This window comes from Coloeus monedula, assembly GCF_965178545.1.
Source record: "Coloeus monedula genome assembly, chromosome: 32".
Classification (NCBI taxonomy): domain Eukaryota; kingdom Metazoa; phylum Chordata; class Aves; order Passeriformes; family Corvidae; genus Coloeus; species Coloeus monedula.
In genome coordinates this window covers 593,876-611,899 of record NC_138812.1, presented here as the reverse complement: position 1 = coordinate 611,899, position 18,024 = coordinate 593,876, and the positions used below count along the sequence as shown (strand labels likewise).

General features: G+C 48.9%; 1 protein-coding gene across 5 annotated transcripts in view; it reads left to right on the top strand.

The window, feature by feature from the left end:
- Nucleotides 1-78: 78 nt before the first annotated feature.
- The window catches only part of RBM23 (RNA binding motif protein 23), a 53,295-nt gene continuing 35,349 nt past the window's right edge, over nucleotides 79-18,024 (top strand). For 3 of the 5 annotated variants that reach the window (XM_082299531.1, XM_082299532.1, XM_082299533.1), the window contains exons 1-8: nucleotides 79-179; nucleotides 483-576; nucleotides 2,836-2,910; nucleotides 5,504-5,551; nucleotides 7,678-7,724; nucleotides 9,205-9,258; nucleotides 12,601-12,735; nucleotides 14,877-14,930. In XM_082299531.1, coding sequence (XP_082155657.1) covers nucleotides 541-576; nucleotides 2,836-2,910; nucleotides 5,504-5,551; nucleotides 7,678-7,724; nucleotides 9,205-9,258; nucleotides 12,601-12,735; nucleotides 14,877-14,930 — 449 coding nt within the window. In that variant the 5' untranslated portion in view covers nucleotides 79-179; nucleotides 483-540. The remainder of the gene's footprint in view (nucleotides 180-482; nucleotides 577-2,835; nucleotides 2,911-5,503; nucleotides 5,552-7,677; nucleotides 7,725-9,204; nucleotides 9,259-12,600; nucleotides 12,736-14,876; nucleotides 14,931-18,024) is intronic. The other 2 variants (XM_082299535.1, XM_082299534.1) reach the window with 2 other exon arrangements.

The window sequence follows — 18,024 nt, the reverse complement described above, 5'->3', positions numbered from 1 at the left end:
GGCGGCGCGGCGCGGCAGCCAATGGCAGCGCGGAGTGGGCGGGGCCGGCGGTGCGGGCAGGGCGAAGGAGGAGGAAGGAGGAGGGGGGGGAAGGTTCTGGAGGCCGCCGCCATCTTTGCCGCCGCGTCCGGGGCCGCCGCCGCCGCCGCCGCCGCCGCTTCAGGGCTTCGGGGGGGCCGGTAAGAGCGGCAGCGCTGTCGCGATATGGCGACGGGACCCTCCGTGTCGCGACATCGCCGGGGGGAGCGGGGAAAGCGGCGGGGAAGCGCCGGTGGGGGGGGGGGGGGACTGAGGGGGGAGTGGGCGCTGAGGGGAGGGGGGGGGGGGGAACGGCGCCCTGAGGGCGGCGCCGCCAGGGGGCGCTGAGCGCGCGAGGGGAGGGGGGGGGGGAGCGGGGGGGCGTGGCTTGAGGGGAGGGGGCGTGACGTCATCGCCGCCGGGGTTGACGTCACTGATGACGTCATTTTTTCCCGTGACGTCAGCGCAGGAAAAGCCGGGTTTCGGGGGGTTTTTTCCCCCCCCCCCCACCCCTCCCCCGGGATGGAGTCGGGGGGATCCAAAGCGCTGCCAGACCCGGTGAGGGGGAAATGGCGGGAAAAAAAGGGCGGGAAAAAAGGGCGGGAAAGAAAGGGCGGGAAAAAAAGGGCGGGAAAAAAGGGCGGGAAAAAAAGGGCGGGGAAAGGGAGGGGGAGGGGCAGCGTGGTTTTCCCGGGAAATTTTGGTTTTCCCGGGAAATTTTTGGTTTTCCCGGGAAATTTTGGTTTTCCCGGGAAATTTTGGTTTTCCCGGGAGTTTTTTTTGGGGTTTTTTTGGTTTTCTGGGAGTTGTATTTTTTGAAGGGGTGGGGGGAGGGGAATTTTGGGGGGAAAAAGGGAAATTTTGGGGAAAAAGGGGAAAAAATTGGGGAAATGTGGGGAGTTTTGGGGGGAATGGGGGAATTTTGGGTAAAAAAGGGGAAGTTTGGGGGGGAAAAGGGGAAATTTGGGGGAAAATTTGGGGAATTTTGGGGGAAAGGGAAGTTTTGGGGTAAAAAAGGGGAAATTTGGGGGTAAAATGGAAATTTTGGGGAAAGAAGGGGAAATTTTGGGGGGGATGGGGAAATTTTGGGGAGTTTTGGGGGGAAATTTTGGGGAAATTTTGGATAAAAAGTGGAGATTTTGGGGAAAGATGGGGAAATTTTGGGGAAAAAAGGGGAAGTTTGGGGAAAAAGGGGGAAATTTGGGGTAAAAAGGGGAAATTTTGGGGGAAATGGAGAAATTTTGGGGGAAAAGGGGGAATTTGGGGGGGAAATGGGGAAATTTTGGGGTAAAAGGGAAATTTTGGGGTAAAAATGAGAAATTTTGGCGTAAAAACGAGAAATTTTGGGGTAAAAAGGAGAAATTCTGGGGTAAAAAGGAAATTTTGGGGGAAAAGGGAAATTTTGGGGGAAAAAGTGGGAATTCTGGGGGAAAAGAAGGAATTTTGGTTAAAAAGTGGAAATTTTGGGGTAAAAAGGGGGAATTTTGGGGAAAAAGGTGAAATTTGGGTTAAAAAGGAAAAATTTTGGGGTAAAAAATGGAAATTTTGGGGTGAAAAGTGGAAATTTTGGGGTAAAACTGGGGATTTTTGTGTGCGAAGGGGAACGCTGGGGATTTTGGGGTGAAATGGGGCGGTTTTGGGGATTTTGGGGTGAAATGGGGCGGTTTTGGGGTGAAATGGGGCGGTTTTGGGATTTTGGGGTGAAATGGGGGGGTTTTGGGGTGGAATGGGGCGGTTTTGGGGATTTTGGGGTGGAATGGGGCGGTTTTGGGATTTTGGGGTGAAATGTGGCGGTTTTGGGGATTTTGGGGTGGAATGGGGAGGTTTTGGGGATTTTGGGGTGGAATGGGGAGGTTTTGGGGTGAAATGGGGCGGTTTTGGGGTGGAATGGGGCGGTTTTGGGATTTTGGGGTGAAATGTGGCGGTTTTGGGGATTTTGGGGTGAAATGGGGCGGTTTTGGGGATTTTGGGGTGAAATGGGGCGGTTTTGGGGTGAAATGGGGCAGTTTTGGGGATTTTGGGGTGAAATGGGGCGGTTTTGAGGATTTTGGGGTGAAATGGGGCAGTTTTGAGGATTTTGGGGTGAAATGGGGCAGTTTTGAGGATTTTGGGGTGAAATGGGGCAGTTTTGAGGATTTTGGGGTGAAATGGGGCAGTTTTGGGGATTTTGGGGTGAAATGGGGCAGTTTTGGGGATTTTGGGGTGAAATGGGGCGGTTTTGGGGATTTTGGGGTGAAATGGGGCGGTTTTGAGGATTTTGGGGTGAAATGGGGCGGTTCTGGGGATTTTGGGGTGGAATGGGGCGGTTTTGGGGATTTTGGGGTGAAATGAGGGGGTTTTGGGGTGAAATGGGGCGGTTTTGGGGTGGAATGGGGCGGTTTTGGGGATTTTGGGGTGAAATGGGGGGGTTTTGAGGATTTTGGGGTGAAATGGGGCGGTTTTGAGGATTTTGGGGTGGAATGGGGCGGTTTTGGGGTGGAATGGGGCGGTTTTGGGTCATTTTGGGGTGAAATGGGGCGGTTTTGGGGATTTTGGGGTGGAATGGGGCGGTTTTGGGGTGAAATGGGGGGGTTTTGGGGTGGAATGGGGCAGTTTGGGGATTTTGGGGTGGAATGGGGCGGTTTTGGGGTGAAATGGGGCGGTTTTGGGGTGAAATGGGGCGGTTTTGGGGATTTTGGGGTGAAATGGGGCGGGTTTGAGGATTTTGGGGTGAAATGGGGGGGTTTTGGGGATTTTGGGGTGAAACGGGGCGGTTTTGGGGATTTTGGGGTGAAATGGGGGGGTTTTGGGGCCTGAATTTGGGGTTTTTTCCCTCAGACGGACGCGATGACGTCGGACGACTTCGACATCGTCATCGAGGCCATGCTGGAGGCGCCCTACAAGAAGGAGGAGGTGCGGGATTTTGGGGTCATTTCAGGGGATTTTGGGTCATTTGGGGGGATTTTGGGTCATTTCAGGGGATTTCGGGTCATTTCAGGGGATTTTGGGGTCATTTGGGGGGATTTTGGGTCATTTCAGGGGATTTTGGGGAGTTTGGGGGGATTTTGGGGAATTTGGGGGGATTTTGGGGAATTTGGGGGGATTTTGGGTCATTTGGGGGGATTTTGGGGTCATTTCAGGGGATGTTGGGTCATTTCGGGGGATTTTGGGTCATTTCAGGGGATTTGGGGTCATTTCGGGGGATTTTGGGGTCATTTCAGGGGATTTTGGGTCATTTCAGGGGATTTTGGGGTCATTTCAGGGGATTTTGGGGTCATTTCAGGGGATTTTGGGTCATTTGGGGGGATTTTGGGGAATTTGGGGGGATTTTGGGGTCATTTCAGGGGATTTTGGGGAATTTGGAGGGATTTTGGGGTCATTTGGGGGGGTTTGGGGGGATTTTGAGGTCATTTCAGGGGGTTTTGGGTCATTTCAGGGGATTTTGGGGTCATTTCAGGGGATTTTGGGTCATTTCAGGGGATTTTGGGTCATTTGGGGGGGTTTTGGGGTCATTTGGGGGGATTTTGGGGTCATTTGGGGGGATTTTGGGGTCATTTCAGGGGATTTTGGGGAATTTGGGGGGATTTTGGGTCATTTCAGGGGATTTTGAGTCATTTGGGGGGATTTTGGGGTCATTTCAGGGGCTTTTGGGTCATTTCAGGGGATTTTGGGGAATTTGGGGGGATTTTGGGGTCATTTGGGGGGATTTTGGGGAATTTGGGGGGATTTTGAGTCATTTGGGGGGATTTTGGGGTCATTTCAGGGGATTTTGGGTCATTTCAGGGGATTTTGGGGAATTTGGGGGGATTTTGGGGTCATTTCAGGGGATTTTGGGGTCATTTGGGGGGATTTTGGGGGGGAATTTTGGGGTCGTTTCAGGAGATTTGGGGGATTTTGGGGTCATTTCAGGGGATTTTGGGAGGGAATTTTGGGGTCATTTCAGGGGATTTGGGGGGATTTTGGGTCATTTCAGGGGATTTTGGGGTCATTTGGGGGGATTTTGGGGTCATTTCAGGGGATTTTGGGTCATTTGGGGGGGTTTTGGGGTCATTTGGGGGGATTTTGGGGTCATTTGGGGGGATTTTGGGGTCATTTCAGGGGATTTTGGGGAATTTGGGGGGATTTTGGGTCATTTCAGGGGATTTTGAGTCATTTGGGGGGATTTTGGGGTCATTTCAGGGGCTTTTGGGTCATTTCAGGGGATTTTGGGGTCATTTCAGGGGATTTGGGGGGATTTTGGGGTCATTTCAGGGGATTTGGGGGGATTTTGGGGTCATTTCAGGGGATTTTGGGGGAATTTGGGGTCGTTCTTGGGAATTTTGGGATCGTTGGAGGGAATTTTGGGGCCATTTCAGGGAATTTTGGGGGGGATTCCTGGGAATTTTGGGGGATTTGGGGGGATTTTGGGGGATTTGGGGTCATTTCAGGGGAATTTGGGGAACGATTCCAGGGAATTTTGGGAGATTTGGGGCCATTCCCGGGAATTTCAGGGCATTTTGGGGTCATTTCAGGGGATTTTGGGATCCTTGGAGGGGATTTGGGGGGGGATTTGGGGTCGTTCCTGGGAATTTTGGGGCCGTTTCAGGGGATTTTGGGGAATTTTGGGGCCGTTTCAGGGGATTTTGGGGGAATTCCTGGGAATTTTGGGGTCATTTCAGGGGATTTGGGGGGATTTTGGGGGAATTCCCAGGAATTTTGGGGTCATTTCAGGGGATTTTGGGGAATTTTGGGGTCATTTCAGGGAAATTTGGGGAATTTTGGGGCTATTCCCAGGAATTTTGGGATCCTTGGAGGGAATTTTGGGGGATTTGGGGCCATTCCCAGGAATTTGGGACTCCTTGGAGGAAATTTGGGGGAATTTGGGGCCATTCCTTGGAATTTTGGGATCCTTGGAAGGGATTTTGGGGGGATTTGGGGCCATTCCTTGGAATTTTGGGGGATTTTGGGGCCATTTCAGGGGATTTGGGGGGAATTTGGGGGATTTTGGGGCCATTCCTTGGAATTTGGGATCCTTGGAGGGAAATTTGAGGGAATTTGGGGCCATTCCTTGGAATTTTGGGGGGATTTGGGGCAATTTTGGGGGGCTTTGGGCTCATTCCCGGCAATTTTGGGATCCTTGGGAGGAATTTTGAGGGGATTTGGGGCCATTCCTGGGAATTTTGGGGAATTTTTGGGTCATTTCAGGGGATTTGGGGGGATTTGGGGCCATTCCCAGGAATTTGGGGCTCCTTGGAGGAAATTTGGGGGAATTTGGGGCCATTCCTTGGAATTTCGGGGGATTTTGGGGTCATTTCAGGGGATTTTGGGGAATTTTGGGGTATTTTGGGGTCATTTCAGGGGATTTGGGGGGAATTTGGGAGATTTTGGGGCCATTCCTGGGAATTTTGGGATCTTTCCCCACAATTCCGGCCGATTTCGCCTGCCCCTCCCCCACCCTGAGCTTTTTCCCGCTTCCTTTTCCCAAATTTTTCCCAAATTCCTGAGTTTTTGCCCCATTTCTCTGCAGGCCCAGCCCGGCCCTTCCAAGGCCCAGCCGGAGCCGCCCCCGGCCCAGGTGGGAATTTGGGAATTTTGGGGAATTTTCGGGAATTTTGGGGATTTTTTGGGAATTTTCGGGGGGTCTGGGATGGATTTTTGGGGTTTTTGGGGAATTTTGGGGGATTTTTTCGGGAATTCTGGGCGTTTTTCCAGGAATTTTGGGGAATTTTGGAAGTTTTTTTTGGGAATTCCAGGATTTTTTGGGGAATTTTGGGGGTTTTTTGGGAATCTGGGGATTTTTTGGGGAAGTTTCGGGGATTTTGGGGGGATTTTGGGGATTTTTGGCGGATTTTGGGGGTTTTTGGCGGATTTTTTGGGGGGTTTTGGGGGAATTTGGGGGCTTTTTTGAGAATTTGGGGATTTTTTTAGGAATGTTTGGATTTTTTGGGGAATTCCAGGAATTTTTGTGGAATTTCGTGATTTTGGGGGGGGGGTTTTGGCCTTTTTTGGGGCTTTTTTGGGATTTTTGGGGGGAAATTTGTGATTTTATGGGGAATTTCAGCATTTTTGGGAGGGAATTTTGGGGTTTTTTGGGAATTTTAGGTTTTTCTGGGAATTCCGGTGCTTTCCGGGGTGGATTTTGGGTTTTTTGGGGGAATTTTGGGTTCTTTTCAGGACCTTTTGGGATTTTTTGGGAGTTTTGGGGGGTTTTTTTTGGGAAATTTTGTGGGGTTGTTTGGGAATTTTGGGGCTCTTTTTCGGGAATTTTTTTTTTTAGGAATTTTTGGGGTTTTTTGGGGGGGAATTTTGGGGTGGTTTGGGAACTTTGGGATTTTTTAGGAATTTTTTGGGGATTTTTGGGCGAATTTTGGGGGCTTTTGTTGGGAATTTTGGGCTTTTTGAGAAATTTTTGGGGTTTTTTGGGGGGGAATTTCGGGGCCTTTTGGGAATTTTCAGATTTTTTGGGGGGTTTTTTTTGGGAATTTTGGGGTTTTTTGGGAATTTCTGGGGTTTTCTGGGGTTTTTTGGTGGAATTTTGGGGCGGTTTTGAGAATTTGGGGATTTTTTGGGGGATTTTGGGGTTTTTTAGAGGGGATTTTGGGGATTTTGGGGGGATTTTGGGGGTTTTTGGGGGGGATTTTGGGGTTTTGGGGAAGATTTTGGGGTCTTTTGGGGGATTTTGGTTTTTTTGTGGGATTTGGGGTTTTTTGGGGGGGATTTTTGGTTTTTTGGGGGGGATTTTGGGGGGTTTTTTGGGGGGATTTTGGGGTCTTTTGGGTTTTTTGGGGGATTTTGGGGGTTTTGGGGGGATTTTGGGGTTTTTTGGGGCAATTTGGGGGTTTTGGGGGGATTTTGGGGTTTTTGGGGGGATTTTGGGGGGTTTTGGGGGATTTTGGTTTTTTTGTGGGATTTGGGGGTTTTTGGGGTGGATTTTGGGGTTTTGGGGGGAATTTGGGGGTTTTGGGGGGATTTTGGGGTTTTTGGGGGGTTTTGGGGAATTTTGGGTTTTTTTGTGGGGTTTGGGGGTTTTTGGGGGGGATTTTGGGGGTTTTTTGGGGTTTTTGGGGCAATTTGGGGGTTTGGGGGGATTTTGGGGTTTTTGGGGGGGATTTGGGGTTTTTGGGGGGATTTTGGGGGTTTTTTGGGGGGATTTTGGGGTCTTTTGGGTTTTTTGGGGCACTTTGGGGGTTTGGGGGGATTTTGGGGTTTTTGGGGGGAATTTTGGGGGTTTTTGGGGGATTTTAGGGTTTTTTGGGGGGATTTGGGGTTTTTTTGGGGGGATTTGGGGGTTTTGGGGGGATTTTGGGGGGTTTTGGGGTGGATTTTGGGGTTTTGGGGGGAATTTTGGGGGTTTTGGGGGGATTTTTGGGTTTTTTGGGGGGATTTGGGGGATTTTGGGGGGTCCTGGGTGGGATTTGGGGGATTTTTGGGGGGATTTTGGTGTTTTGGGGGGGATTTTGGGGGGATTTTGGGGTTTTTTGGGGGATTTTAGAGTTTTTTGGGGGGATTTTGGGGTTTTGGGGGGGTTTTGGGGGGGATTTGGGGGTTTTTTGGGGCAATTTAGAGGTTTTTTGGGGGGATTTTGGGGTTTTTGGGGGATTTTGGGTTTTTTTGGGGGATTTGGGGGTTTTTGGGGGGGATTTTGGGGTTTTTTGGGGGGATTTGGGAGTTTTTTCATCCCAAATTTTTCCCTCCCCGAAGGCGCCCCAGGAGGAGCCGAAGGAGCCCCGGAAGGAGAGCGGCAGCAGGTCCGGAATTCCGGGAATTTGGGGAATTTTGGGGGGAATTTGGGAATTTTGGGGAATTTTGGGGCAATTTGGGGCTGGAATTTGGGAATTTGGGGGAATTTTAAGGAATTTGGGGCTGGAATTTTGGGATTTTTTGGGGATTTTGGGGTTGGAATTTGGGATTTTGGGGAATTTGGGGCTGGAATTTGGGAATTTGGGGATTGGAGTTCTGGGATTTTTTGGGAATTTTGGGGAATTTGGGGTTGGAATTTGGGATTTTTTGGGGATTTGGGGTTGGAACTTGGGATTTTGGGGGGAATTTGGGAATTTTGGGGAATTGGGGAATTTTGGGGCAAATTGGGGCTGGAATTTGGGAATTTGGGGGAATTTTAAGGAATTTGGGGCTGGAATTTTGGGATTTTTTGGGAATTTTGGGGTTGGAATTTGGGATTTTGGGCAATTTGGGGATGAAATTCTGGGATTTTTGGGGGATTTGGGGTTGGAATTTGGGAATTTGGGGGAGTTTCGGGCTGGAATTCTGGGATTTGGGGGGATTTTGGGGGGAATTCTGGGGAATTTGGGGCTGGAATTCTGGGATTTTTTGGGAATTTGGGAGTTTTGGAATTTGGGATTTTGGGCTGGAATTCTGGGATTTTGGGGGGATTTGGGGTTGGAATTTGGGAATTTGGGGCTGGAATTGCAGAAATTTGGGAATTTTGGGCTGGAATTTGGGAATTTTGGGGCTGGAATTCTGGGATTTTTTGGGGATTTGAGGTTGGAATTTTGGGAATTTGGGAGTTTCGGGCTGGAATTTTGGGAATTTGGGAGGTTTGGGGGAATTTTGGGCTGGAATTTTGGGAATTTGGGAGGTTTGGGGGAATTTTGGGCTGGAATTTCGGATTCTGGGGGGACTTGGGGTTGGAATTCCGGGAGATTTGGGGAATTTGGGGCTGGAATTCAGGATTTTGGGGGAATTTTGGGAATTTGGGGCTGGAATTTGGAGGGTTTTGAGTTGGAATTGTGGAATTTGGGTCATTTTGGGGCTGAAATTCCGGGATTTGGGGGGGATTTTGGGGGATTTGGGGATTTTGGGGCTGGAATTTGGGATTTTGGGGGTACTTGGAGCTGAAATTCCAGGATTTTGGGTTGGAATTTGGGAATTTGGGTCCATTTTGGGCTGGAATGTGGGAATTTGGAGAACTTTGGGTTGGAATTTTTGGATTTTGGGGGGATTTCGGAGATTTTGGGCTGGAATTTCAGGATTTTCTGGGGATTTTCGGTTGGAATTCCGGGATTTTGGAGGAATTTTGGGCTGGAATTTGGGGAATTTGGGTCCATTTGGGGCTGGAGTTTGGGAATTTGGAGGATTTTGGGCTGGAATGCCGGGATTTGGGGTGGATTTGGGGTTGGAATTCCCAGGATTTGGGGTTCCCGGGTGGGATTTCCAGGGAATTCCGGAGGATTTTTCCCAATTTTCCTCCGGATTTGTCCCAAATTTCAGCAGCCGGAAGAAGCGGAGCCGGAGCCGGAGCCGGAGCCGCGAGCACAGACACAGGTGGGGAAATTTGGGGATTTTGGGGAAAATTGGGGGGATTTGGGGGGAATTCGGGAATTTTGAGGGGGAATTTGGGGATTTGGGGGGAAAATTTGGGGATTTGGGGGGAAATTTGGGGATTTTAGGGGGGAATTTGGGGATTTTGGGGGAAAATTTGGGGATTTTAGGGGGGATTTGGGGGAAAATTTGGGAATTTTAGGGAGAAATTTGGGGATTTGGGGGGAAAAATTTGGGAATTTTGGGGGAAAATTTGGGAATTTTGGGGGAAAATTTGGGGATTTGGGGCGTTTGGGGGAAAATTTGGGAGATTTGGGGGAAAATTTGGGAGATTTTGGGGGAAATTTGGGGATTTTGGGGGAAAATTTGGGGGATTTGGGGGGAAATTTGGGAATTTTAGGGAGGAATTTGGGGATTTGGGGGAAAATTTCGGAGATTTGGGGGGAAATTTGGGGATTTTGGGGGAAAATTTGGGGGATTTGGGGGGAAATTTGGGGGATTTTGGGGGAAATTTGGGAGATTTGGGGGGAAAATTTGGGAATTTGGGGATTTTGGGGGAAAATTTGGGGGATTTGGGGGGAAATTTGGGGAATTTGGGGGAAAATTTGGGAATTTGGGGGGAAAATTTGGGAATTTTAGGGAGAATTTGGGGATTTGGGGGAAAATTGGGGATTTTAAAGGGAAATTGGGGATTTTAAAGGGAAATTTGGGGATTTTAGGGAGAATTTGGGGATTTGGGGGAAAAATTTTGGAATTTTAGGGAGAATTTGGGGATTTGGGGGGAAAATTTGGAGATTTTAGGGGGGAATTTGGGGGGAAATTTGGGAATTTTAGGGAGGAATTTGGGGATTTGGGGGAAAATTTGGGAATTTTGGGGGAAAATTTGGGAATTTGGGGGGAAAATTTGGGGATTTTGGGGGAAATTGGGGGGATTTTGGGGGAATTCGGGAATTTTGAGGGGGAATTTGGGGATTTTGGGGGGAAATTTGGGAGATTTTGGGGGAAATTTGGGGGATTTGGGGGGAAAATTTGGGAATTTGGGGATTTTGGGGGAAAATTTGGGGGATTTGGGGGGAAATTTGGGGATTTTGGGGGAAAATTTGGGAATTTGGGGGGAAAATTTGGGAATTTTAGGGAGAATTTGGGGGAAAATTTGGGGATTTTGGGGGAAAATTGGGGATTTTAAAGGGAAATTTGGGGATTTGGGGGAAAAATTTGGGGATTTTAGGGAGAATTTGGGGATTTGGGGGGAAAATTTGGAGATTTTAGGGGGGAATTTGGGGATTTGGGGGGAAAATTTGGGGATTTTAGGGAGAATTTGGGGATTTGGGAGGAAAATTTGGGGATTTTAGGGAGAATTTGGGGATTTGGGGGGAAAATTTGGAGATTTTAGGGGGGAATTTGGGGGGAAATTTGGGAATTTTAGGGAGGAATTTGGGGATTTGGGGGAAAATTTGGGAATTTTGGGGGAAAATTTGGGAATTTGGGGGGAAAATTTGGGGATTTTGGGGGAAATTGGGGGGATTTTGGGGGAATTTGGGAATTTTGAGGGGGAATTTGGGGATTTTGGGGGGAAATTTGGGAGATTTTGGGGGAAATTTGGGGGATTTGGGGGGAAAATTTGGGGATTTGGGGATTTGGGGGGAAAATTTGGGAATTTTAGGGGGGATTTGGGGATTTGGGGGAAAATTTGGGGATTTTAAGGGGAAATTTGGGGATTTGGGGGGAAGTTCAGGAATTTTGGGAGAAACTTGGGGATTTTGGGGGAATTCGGGAATTTTGAGGGGAAATTTGGGGATTTGGGGGAAAAATTTGGGAATTTTAGGGAGAATTTGGGGATTTGGGGGGAAAATTTGGGAATTTTGGGGGAAAATTTGGGAATTTGGGGATTTTGGGGGAAAATTTGGGGGATTTGGGGGAAAATTTGGGGGATTTTGGGGGAAATTTGGGGGATTTTGGGGGAAAATGTGGGAATTTTGGGAGAAATTCGGAAATTTTGGGGGGATTTGGGTCCATTTTGGGCTGGAATTTTGGGATTTCAGGGTGGATTTGGGGCATTTTGGGGGATTTAGTGGCATTTTGGGCTGGAATTGGGGCATTTTGGGGCGATTTAGTCCCATTTTGGGCTGGAATTGGGGCATTTGGGGGCGATTTAGTCCCATTTTGGGCTGGATCTGGGGCATTTTGGGCTGGAATTGGGGCATTTTGGGGCGATTTAGTCCCTTTTTGGGGCAATTTAGTCCCATTTTGGGGCGATTTAGTCCCATTTTGGGCTGGAATTGGGGCATTTTGGGGCGATTTAGTTGCATTTTGGGGCAATTTAGTCCCATTTTGGGGCAATTTAGTCCCATTTTGGGGCGATTTAGTCCCATTTTGGGGCGATTTAGTCCCATTTTGGGGCTGGAATTGGGGCATTTTGGGGCAATTTAGCCGCATTTTGGGCTGGAATTGGGGCATTTTGGGGCGATTTAGCCGCATTTTGGGCTGGAATTGGGGCATTTTGGGGCAATTTAGTCCCATTTTGGGCTGGAATTGGGGCATTTTGGGGCAATTTAGTCCCATTTTGGGGCGATTTAGCCCCATTTTGGGGGGATTTAGTCCCATTTTGGGGCGATTTAGTCGCATTTTGGGCTGGAATTGGGGCATTTTGGGGGGAATTGGGGCATTTTGGGGCTGGAATTGGGGCATTTTGGGGCAATTTAGTCCCATTTTGGGGGGATTTAGTCCCATTTTGGGGCGATTTAGTTGCATTTTGGGGCGATTTAGTCGCATTTTGGGCTGGAATTGGGGCATTTTGGGGCGATTTAGCCCCATTTTGGGGCAATTTAGCCCTGTTTTGGGGCGATTTAACCGCATTTTGGGCTGGAATTGGGGCATTTTGGGGCGATTTAGTCCCATTTTGGGCTGGAATTGGGGCATTTTGGGGCGATTTAGTTGCATTTTGGGGCGATTTAGCCCCATTTTGGGGTTGGAATTGGGGCATTTTGGGGCGATTTAGCCCCATTTTGGGCTGGAATTGGGGCATTTTGGGGCGATTTAGTCCCATTTTGGGGCGATTTAGTCGCATTTTGGGCTGGAATTGGGGCATTTTGGGGCGATTTAGCCCCATTTTGGGGCGATTTAGTCCCATTTTGGGGCGATTTAGCCCCATTTTGGGGCTGGAATTGGGGCATTTTGGGGCAGTTTAGTCCCATTTTGGGGCGATTTAGTTGCATTTTGGGGCGATTTAGCCGCATTCTGGGCTGGAATTGGGGCATTTTGGGGCGATTTAGCCCCGTTTTGGGGCGATTTCGCCCCGTTTTGGGCCGGATTTGGCCACGTTGGGCCTCCTCTCTCCCCGCGCAGCCGCAGCCGGGACCGGGAGCGGGATCGGCGCCGCCGGAGCCGCAGTCGGGAGCGCCGGAGCCGCCACCGGAGCCGCAGCCGCGAGCGCCGGAGGAGCCGCAGCCGCGACCGCCGCAGCCGCGACGAGCGAGCCCGGTGCGGCTTCCGGGGCTCCTGAGCCCAATCCCGGCGTTCTGAGCCCAAATCGGGGGGTTCTGAGCCAAAATCGGGGGGTTCTGAGCCAAAATCGGGGGGTTCTGAGCCCAAATCCCGGCGTTCTGAGCCCAAATCCCGGGGTTCTGAGCCAAAATCCCGGGGTTCTGAGCCAAAATCCCCGGGGTTCTGAGCCCAAATCCCGGCGTTCTGAGCCCAAATCCCGGCGTTCTGAGCCAAAATCGGGGGGTTCTCAGCCAAAATCTGGGGGTTCTGAGCCCAAATCCCGGCGTTCTGAGCCCAAATCCCGGCGTTCTGAGCCCAAATCCCCGGGGTTCTGAGCCCAAATCCCAGCGTTCTGAGCCCAAATCCCGGCGTTCTGAGCCCAAATCGGGGGGTTCTGAGCCCAAATCCCGGCGTTCTGAGCCCAAATCTGGGGGTTCTGAGCCCAAATCCCAGGGTTCTGAGCCCAAATCCCGGCGTTCTGAGCCCAAATCCCCGGGTTCTGAGCCCAAATCTGGGGGTTCTGAGCCCAAATCCCCGGGTTCTGAGCCCAAATCCGGGGGTTCTGAGCCCAAATCCCGGCGTTCTGAGCCCAAATCCCCGGGTTTTGAGCCACAATCGGGGGGTTCTGAGCCAAAATCCCGGGTTTTGACCCGAAATCCCCGGGTTCTGACCCAAATCTGGGGGTTCTGAGCCCAAATCCCCGGGTTTTGACCCAAAATCGGGGGGTTCTGACCCAAAATCGGGGGGTTCTGAGCCCAAATCCCCGGGTTCTGACCCAAATCTGGGGGTTCTGAGCCCAAATCCCCGGGTTCTGACCCAAATCTGGGGATTCTGAGCCAAAATCTGGGGGTTCTGACCCCAAATCTGGGAGTTCTGACCCAAATCTGGGGGTTCTGAGCCAAAATCCGGGGGTTCTGACCCAAATCTGGGAGTTCTGACCCAAATCTGGGGGTTCTGACCCAAAATCCCCGGGTTCTGACCCAAATCTGGGGGTTCTGACCCAAATCTGGGGATTCTGAGCCAAATCTGGGGGTTCTGAGCCAAAATCTGGGGGTTCTGACCCAAATCTGGGGGTTCTGACCCAAATCTGGGGGTTCTGACCCAAAATCCCCAGGTTCTGACCCAAATCTGGGGATTCTGAGCCAAAATCTGGGGGTTCTGACCCCAAATCAGGGGGTTCTGACCCAAAATCTGGGGGTTCTGACCCAAAATCCCCGGGTTCTGACCCCAAATTTAGGGGTTCTGACCCCAAATCTGGGATTCCATTTTTGCCCCAAATCCCCACATTTTCCCCCAAAATTCCTGAATTTCCCCCAAAATCCCCTGTTTTCCCCCAGAATCCCCAGTTTCCCCCAAAATCCCCCAAATTTCCCCCAAAATCCCCTAATTTCCCCCAAAATCCCAAAATTTTCCCCAAAATCCACAAATTCTGTCCCCAAATCCCCAAATTTTCCCCCAAATTTCCCAGTTCTGACCCAAATCCCCAAATTTCCCCCAAAATCCCAAAATTTCCCCCCAAATTCTCCAAATTTCCCCCAAAATCCCAAAATTTTCCCCCAAAATCCCTTAAATTTCCCCCAAAATCCCAAAATTTCCCCCAAGATCCCCAAAATTCCCAAATTTCCCCCAAAACCCAAAATTTTCCCCCAAATCCCAAAATTTTCCCCAAAATCCCCAAATTTCCCCCAGAATCCCCAAATTCTGACCCTAATCTCCCAAATTTCCCCCAAAATCCCAAAATTTTCCCCAAAATCCACAAATTCTGTCCCAAAATCCCCAAATTTTCCCCCAAATTTCCCAATTCTGACCCAAATCCCCAAATTTCTTCCAAAATCCCCAAATTTCAGCCCCAAAATCCCAAAATTTCCCCCCAAATTCTCCAAATTTCCCCCAAAATCCCCAAATTTCCCCCAATTCCCCCAAATTCCCCCCAAAATCCCCAAATTTTCCCAAATCCCCAAATTCCGGCCCCAAAATCCTGAAATTTGTCCCAAAATCCTGAAATTCTGTCCCAAAATCCCCAATTTTTCCCCCAAATTTCCCAATTCTGACCCAAAATGCCCAAATTTCCCCCAAAATTCCCAAATTTCCCCCAAAATGCCCAAATTTCCCCAAAATGCCCAAATTTTGCTCTCCAGGCGCCGCTTTGGGCACAGCAAGAGCCCCCTGTACCGAGAGAAGAGCCCGGGCAGGTGAGATTTGGGGCGAAAAACGGCGATTTTGGGCAAAAACGGGAATTCCCCAAAAGCCGGAGTTTTTGGGGGAAAAAAAGAGGGTTTTTTTAAGGGGAAAAATGGGGATTTTGGGGGGAAATGGGGTTTTGGGTAAAAAATGGGGATTTGGGGCAAAAAATGGGGATTTTTTTGGGGGGAAATTTGGGGATTTTGGGGGGAAAAAATAGGGATTTGGGGGAAAAATTTGGGGATTTTGGGCAAAAATGGAATTCCTAGGGGAAAAAAGGGGAATTTGGACCCAAAATCCCGGAGGTTTTGGGGAAAAAAATTTTAAAAAGGGGAAAAATGGGGAATTTGGGGGGAAAAATGGGGATTTTGGATAAAAATGGGGGGATTTTTGGGAGAAAAATGGGGATTTTGGGGGGAAAAATTTGGGGATTTTGGGGGGAAAAAATGGGGATTTTGGGGAAAAATTGGGATTTTTGGAAAAATGGGGATTTTTGGGAAAAAGTTGGGGGATTTTTTGGGGAAAAAATCGGGATTTTGGGGGAAAAAATGGGGATTTTTTTGGGGAATTTGGGGACTTTGGGGGGGAAAATGGGGATTTTGGGCAAAAACGGGAATTCCGGGGGGAAAAAGGGGAATTTGGACCCAAAATCCCGGAGTTTTGGGGGGAAAAAAAGGGATTTTTTTTTAAGGGGAAAAACGGGGATTTGGGGGGGAAAAATTTGGGGATTATGGGAAAAAAGTGGGGAATTTTTTGGGGAAAAAATGGGGATTTTGGATAAAAAATGGGGATTTTTGGGAGAAAAATGGGGATTTTGGGGGGAAAAATTTGGGGATTTTGGGCAAAAATGGAATTCCAAGGGGAAAAAAGGGGAATTTGGACCCAAAATCCCGGAGGTTTTGGGGAAAAAAATTTTAAGAAGGGGAAAAATGGGGAATTTGGGGGGAAAAATGGGGATTTTGGATAAAAATGGGGGGATTTTTGGGAGAAAAATGGGGATTTTTTGGGGGGAAAAATTTGGGGATTTTGGGGGGAAAAATTGGGGATTTTTGGAAAAATGGGGATTTTTGGAAAAATGGGGATTTTTGGGAAAAAGTTGGGGGATTTTTTGGGGAAAAAATCGGGATTTTGGGGGAAAAAATGGGGATTTTTTTGGGGAATTTGGGGACTTTGGGGGGGAAAATGGGGATTTTGGGCAAAAACGGGAATTCCGGGGGGAAAAAGGGGAATTTGGACCCAAAATTCTGGAGTTTTGGGGGGAAAAAAAGGGATTTTTTTTTTAAGGGGAAAAACGGGGATTTGGGGGGGAAAAATTTGGGGATTATGGGAAAAAAGTGGGGAATTTTTTGGGGAAAAAATGGGGATTTTGGATAAAAAATGGGGATTTTTGGGAGAAAAATGGGGATTTTGGGGGGAAAAATTTGGGGATTTTGGGCAAAAACGGGAATTCCGGGGGGAAAAAACGGGAATTTGGACCCAAAATTCCGGAGGTTTTGGGGAAAAAATTTTTAAAAAGGGGAAAAATGGGGATTTTGGATAAAAAATGGGGATTTTTGGGAAAAATTTGGGGGATTTTGGGGAAAAATTGGGGATTTTGGGACAAAAAATGGGGATTTTGGGGCTGGTTTAGGTCGAGTTGAATTTTGGGTTGATTTGGGGCTGGTTTGGGTCATTTTTAGGTCGAGTTTTGGGCGATTTCGGGGCCGTTTTGGGGATTTTGGGGCCGTTTTTTGGGATTTCGGTGCCGTTTTTTGTGATTTCGGCGCCGTTTTTTGGGATTTCGGTGCCGTTTTTGGGATTTCGGGGCCGTTTTTGGGATTTCGGTGCCGTTTTTTGGGATTTCGGCGCCGTTTTTGTGATTTCGGTGCCGTTTTTGGGATTTCGGGGCCGTTTTTTGGGATTTGGGCGCCATTTTTTGGGATTTCAGTGCTGTTTTTGAGATTTCAGCGCCGTTTTTTGGGATTTCGGGGCCGTTTTTTGGGATTTCGGTGCCATTTTTGTGATTTCAGCACTGTTTTTTGGGATTTGGGCGCCATTTTTTGGGATTTCAGCGCCGTTTTTGGGATTTTAGTGACTTTTTTTGGGGATTTCAGCGCCGTTTTTTGTGATTTCAGCGCCGTTTTTTGTGATTTCAGTGCCGTTTTTTGGGATTTCGGTGCCATTTTTGTGATTTCAGCGCCGTTTTTTGGGATTTCAGCGCCGTTTTTTGGGATTTCGGGGCCGTTTTTTGTGATTTCAGCGCCATTTTTTGGGATTTCGGTGCCGTTTTTGGGATTTCGGTGCCGTTTTTGGGATTTCGGTGCCGTTTTTTGTGATTTCAGCGCCGTTTTTTGTGATTTCGGTGCCGTTTTTTGGGCTCTTAGTGACTTTGGGATTTCGGTGCCGTTTTTTGGGATTTCGGCGCCATTTTTAGAGATTTCGGTGCCATTTTTGGGATTTCAGCACTGTTTTTTGGGATTTCAGCGCCTTTTTTTGGGGATTTGGGCACCGTTTCTTGGGATTTCAGCGCCATTTTTTGGGATTTCGGTGCCGTTTTTGGGATTTCAGCGCTGTTTTTGGGATTTTAGTGACTTTTTTGGGGATTTCGGCGCCGTTTTTTGGGATTTCGGTGTCGTTTTTGTGATTTCAGCGCCGTTTTTTGGGATTTCGGTGCCATTTTTGTGATTTCAGTGCCGTTTTTTCGGATTTTGGCACCATTTTTGGGATTTCAGCGCCATTTTTTGGGATTTCGGTGCCGTTTTTGGGATTTTGGCGCCGTTTTTGGGATTTTTGCGCCGTTTTTTGGGATTTCGGTGCCGTTTTTGGGATTTTGGCGCCGTTTTTGGGATTTTAGTGACTTTTTTTGGGATTTCGGTGCCGTTTTTTGGGATTTTTGCGCCGTTTTTTGGGATTTTGGCGCCGTTTTTGGGATTTCGGTGCCGTTTTTGGGATTTCAGCGCCGTTTTTTGGGATTTTGGGCGCCGTTTTTTGGGATTTCGGTGCCATTTTTGTGATTTCAGTGCCGTTTTTTCGTATTTTGGGGCCATTTTTGGGATTTCAGCACCATTTTTGGGGATTTGGGCACCGTTTTTTGGGATTTCGGTGCCGTTTTTGGGATTTCGGTGC